Raw genomic sequence first — 4703 nt, forward strand, 5'->3', positions numbered from 1 at the left:
ATTTCTTAGGTATCACTGATAGTGTCTGCAAGAACCAATTGGTTATGATTAACGTAAAGTACAGTCCATTCATCTCATATATCCTGATCGAATTTACAACCATTGGTTCATCGAGGGTTGCAATTAAATTTGACAACTATGTGATACATTTATGAAATATTCATAGTGTCATAGCATGCACAACTAGAAAACTCTTTCCTTATTGTAAATCTCACACTCTGGCCAGAGATTTCATACACTATTATTTCGTTGGATCACATAAGATATTCACACACGTAGGTGAATAGTGAATTCCTGACTACAATGCACTGGATCTTACACACTTCGTAACTTCACTCAACCTCGCCACCTTGTGACCCTGGTGGAGTCGGTAAACGAGTCAAAACACAATCCTAGTATGTAGAGCCTCGGTGTTGTCGCGGGTCGTAAGGACTAATAATGTACAATCACAACCACATACTTTTCCTCTCGATGAATATAACAACTCGGAAAGTCTGAGGGAGGGTTGTTTTGTATGATCATCATATGATTACACATCTGTATGATCAGACATCTCTATGCCCTTACCATGAAACATGGTACACAACATCCAGATGCTAGTATCAAGCTCAAGCAATATTTATCCCTATTTTAAACGGTTGAATCGACTAGTAACGAATTTAGAATATACAGTGTCTACAAATTAGTTTCAAGACCAAATTACGATTTATTTGTATTAAAGTACAATAAATGATTTTATCTTTGTTGATTGCATTAGTATACAGATTAAGTAAAATGAAACCATAAAAAGTTAAATTATATTAAAATACAGATTGTTTATTACACTTAGAGTTAATAAATTCCCTAGCCAACTCTTGGCTTACACGACATCTACTCTAACAATAAGTATTACACTGTATTTCTCTCTTCAATTTGCAAACTTAATATCCAAATATTATCTAAAAATCGCTCCATAGATCAACTTCAAGACTTCTCAATTAAGTTGAATTAAAAGTTCAACACCATCTTAGTATATAATTTAGTTCTAATTCGCTCTCAGGTACATGAGCGTGTTGGTAAGACTTAGGATGATGCGAGTAAATATTCTTCAGCACCACATGATCGATCTCTGTGTGTAGCATATTACTCACCAAAATATTGTGGGATATGTGTTTTGTGGGTCGATTTTTGCAATCATCTCTTTTAGATCACTGCTTACTTATGCACATTCATCGATTTACAATCTCTTCTAATTTATTCATCGATTTACAATTTCTTCTAATTCAAGAGACATCTGACAAGGTTTCCCATTCACGGGTAACCTTTTGAAAAAAAAAATAAGTCGGTTCTGATTCGTATAAATAAGAGAGAATATTAAATAATGGGAAATCTAATGAACAGAAAATCCTGATTATTTTGATGATCTTCAAGCGATCCAACTCTTCAATTAAAAAAGTTCAAATCAGTACAAGATAGCATAGAATTTCACTCGGAAACGTATATAAGCCACAAAAGTAACATAAATCTGTCTTATTTCTTGCCGAACGATACGAAAAATAAAGATAATGTTACAACACAAATCGATCAAGTGTTCAATTCACGAATCATTCTACAAAATACTGGGGCCATAACCCATTCTGGTAAATCAAGAATCTCAGTTCTTTATGGTAGTCACGTGCTTCAACAGCATCGAGACAACATCAGGGGAAACTCTTGAAGCCTCTTCCTTGAGGTGAGAGATCTTTTCATCTGTCTCCTGTTCAAGACGCTTCATATTGGCACCCGAGTCTCCACTGCTCTGTTTAAAGAACGGGAAGGAAATCAGAAATTCTTGCAAGAATTTGGCAATCTTACCATTCAGTAACTTGTGGCACTGTAATGCAAATTGGACAGACAATTTTACATGGACGACCTGCCTCATGTTCTTCCTAATTTTCTGTCAATGTCCTTTACCTCTGAAACCTTTTTCTGAAACTCAGCTTCTATTTGTGCACGGAAATCAGCAATATCCTTCTCAGCTTCTTCTTTTGCCTGCTTCAACCTGTTTTGCTTTGCTGCATGGTAAAGAAAACGTAAATATAAATCGCCTGTCATATGGATCCTTCTACACAACATACAGATAAGCTAAAGCTGAATTAATGCAACACTTTAAAACGAGTTAAGAAAGTATATAAGCACGATGATAAATAGAACCCAACATCAAGATGATGTAGCTCAACCTCTTTTCCTTCTCACCATAAAGTACAAATATAACACACACCTAGTCACTAAGTTAGGGGGAAATCAACATAAGTCATCATAATAGTAAATTTAAATAAAAATCTCCCTTCTATTTTTAGGTCGGAAAGAAATATATTAACTTGTAATCTAAGCTGCCAACCCCACCTAGCTCAAAAGTAAATTCGCATATAAAAGAGTTGGGTTCTTGAAGTTACAAAACTGAGACAAAGCCAACGGAAAAATACTAGATATGAATCATTGGAGGCAAAGAGTAAGTACCGGTTCTAGCAGTATTGACAATGTGCTGAGCTTCTTGTTCCGCTGCTAGTAAGAGTTGAATTCCATTCTGGCTACCACTGGCTGCCATACTGTAATATCGAAGCCAGATAAAGGACATGCCAATAAATGGAAAATTAATTGAATACTACACATTTTAGCGCTGTAAAAATGTAGCACTACCACTTATAAGCCATAAAGGTGAACTTTGAGATCTAAAAGGGGTAAGAAAAAAATAGCAGTTCTCCGTGCGCTCTTTAGTCCAATTTTGTTTGAAATTATTCATTCCATACAAAAAATATTTGAACATCTGCAGCAATTCTTAAATGCAGGTGCTAGCGTTTATCAAGGTCATCATAGGTGAAAGAGTCATTTTCACTTGTTCCACCCGGTGAACTGTTTAGAAGGTGGCCATTGCCAAACTCTTATCGGAGTACCAGGAGCATTCCACGAAGTTAAGAATTTAAGCTAATTTGATACAATCATGTTTGAAATTATTAAGATAATGTGAAATCTTTAATTTTGTGTATTGCTCTGTAGTTGGAATGGTTTCTTTTTTAATATCCTTGTCACAAAGTATTATTTTTCGTCGATATATAGAGATACTAATTTACTCAAAGTCAAGAAATAACAATAAAAGCTTACATCCTTCGGGCATTTGATCACGTATTAGAGATAGCTGAACCATGAAATCCTTTTATGTTGCCTTATCATTTCCTTCTCTTATTATAATAATTAAAATAAAAGCTAAATTGTAATTAATCTGAGATACAAACAACTGTATCAATCTTTTTGGTTAGACTGAAAAATGGAAACTAAAAATTAGCTCTCATATTTGAAAAACCCGAAGGCATTGCCAGATCCAAGGCTTATAATATTCACTGATGAAACAGAAAGGTGAGTATGAGTCGGTTGTAAATATTTATAACCACCTCAGTTATCTTGAAAACTACAAGGTGAAAATCTAGTGAAGAAAAGACCAAACATATAACATCCTCAACACCGAAATTTGAGTAGAAGAAAGAGCACTAGCTAAACTTCACTCTTCTACGTCCATCATTTAACTACGACCGAAAACCGATTTCTCACAATAAGACACCAGATACACTTCGAATAGGAAAAACTGATGGTCTTAATTTGCCAAGGAAACTATAGTAACTCAAATAAAAACCACGGATAGAATAATTGAATCGTGACTACTATATTAGAATTCAACCTCTCATTCATCAGATCTTTTTCCCGGAGGAAAATCCAATTTCATCATGATATTTGAAATAAACAAATCCAAACAAAAACTGAAAATTAATTTCCAATTCAAATCAGTAAAAGCATTTATTTCTTAGAATGCCAAGTGATTCACGCAGATAATTCAGAATCATCTGTGGTGTCAAAATCAACCCTCCGTATACTCAAATAGGAAAGCCCATTTCAATAATCGTCACAAAATCATGCCTGAAAACCCTCTAGTCCTCACTCAGCCCAGATCCGGTCATATCAATACAAATCCAACAGGAAGAAAAAGTAGGGGAAAAAAACCCATTAGAAAACAAGACCAAAATAATCATCAAACTCGATCAAGCAGTAATCTTGCCCAACAAAATTCAAATCCCATCATATTCCACAACCAAATATCGATTCTACACCACGAGAACATCAAATAACAAATTTATCCACCGAGTTACAGCGACCATCACTGTGAAAAATAAACACAAATCCGAAGTACAAGAAACGAATTATAGATTATACTTTTTTAAAATAAATTTCATTGACGTGAAAACTCAAGCAAGTAAAATAATAGTCAACCTCGAAGAAGAGCAGCGAGACCCAACAGTTAAGAGAGAGAGAGAGAGAACAATACCTGAAGAATCGGAATAGGGACAATCTTTGAGAGGAGAAGATTTGCAAATTGCAGGAGGATTCTACCTTTTGTAAAGGTGGTCTATGAAATAGAACTGAAAAATAAAAATATTCTCCTGAAAATTATGTCCCTAGATTTCATAAAAATAAAAAACTCAAAATTTATATATTGTTGAAAAATGATATTTAAAATGTGTGTATTGAATATTTGAATGTTGAATATTTGAATGTTGAAAATAAGAGTTGTAAATATTGAAATTTGTCTGTGATGATGTAGGTAATGATGTATTTTATTTTTTGGATTATGTGTAATGAAACTCTATAAATAGATCTCTCATTTGTGAAGAAAATCACAATTGAGTAAAGAGAAA

General features: G+C 34.0%; 1 protein-coding gene across 3 annotated transcripts; it reads right to left on the bottom strand.

The window, feature by feature from the left end:
• Positions 1–1441: 1441 nt before the first annotated feature.
• Positions 1442–4467, bottom strand: LOC140805164 (V-type proton ATPase subunit G 1-like). 3 transcript variants are annotated; one of them, XM_073161380.1, is made up of 4 exons: positions 4334–4467; positions 2479–2567; positions 1933–2033; positions 1442–1777 (listed from the first exon to the last, which is right to left on the bottom strand). In XM_073161380.1, the coding sequence occupies exons 2-4, from the start codon at positions 2564–2566 to the stop codon at positions 1634–1636; spliced, it is 333 nt and encodes a 110-aa protein (XP_073017481.1). In that variant the 5' UTR covers position 2567; positions 4334–4467; the 3' UTR covers positions 1442–1633. The 3 variants fall into 3 exon arrangements, with proteins under 3 accessions (XP_073017481.1, XP_073017482.1, XP_073017480.1); XM_073161381.1 differs by having other exon boundaries at positions 4279–4334; XM_073161379.1 differs by lacking the exon at positions 4334–4467 and having other exon boundaries at positions 2479–2723.
• Positions 4468–4703: the final 236 nt, after the last annotated feature.

This window comes from Primulina eburnea, chromosome 11, assembly GCF_022965805.1.
Source record: "Primulina eburnea isolate SZY01 chromosome 11, ASM2296580v1, whole genome shotgun sequence".
Taxonomy (NCBI): domain Eukaryota; kingdom Viridiplantae; phylum Streptophyta; class Magnoliopsida; order Lamiales; family Gesneriaceae; genus Primulina; species Primulina eburnea.

Coding starts and splice junctions, on each gene's coding strand:
- LOC140805164 (XM_073161379.1), bottom strand. CDS start 2,596: ATGTCCTTTATCTGGCTTCGATATTACAGTATGGCAGCCAGTGGTAGC. Junction 2,034..2,478: donor TGTCAATACTGCTAGAACCG/GTACTTACTCTT, acceptor TTTACCATGCAG/CAAAGCAAAACAGGTTGAAG. Junction 1,778..1,932: donor TTCAGAAAAAGGTTTCAGAG/GTAAAGGACATT, acceptor TTCTTTAAACAG/AGCAGTGGAGACTCGGGTGC.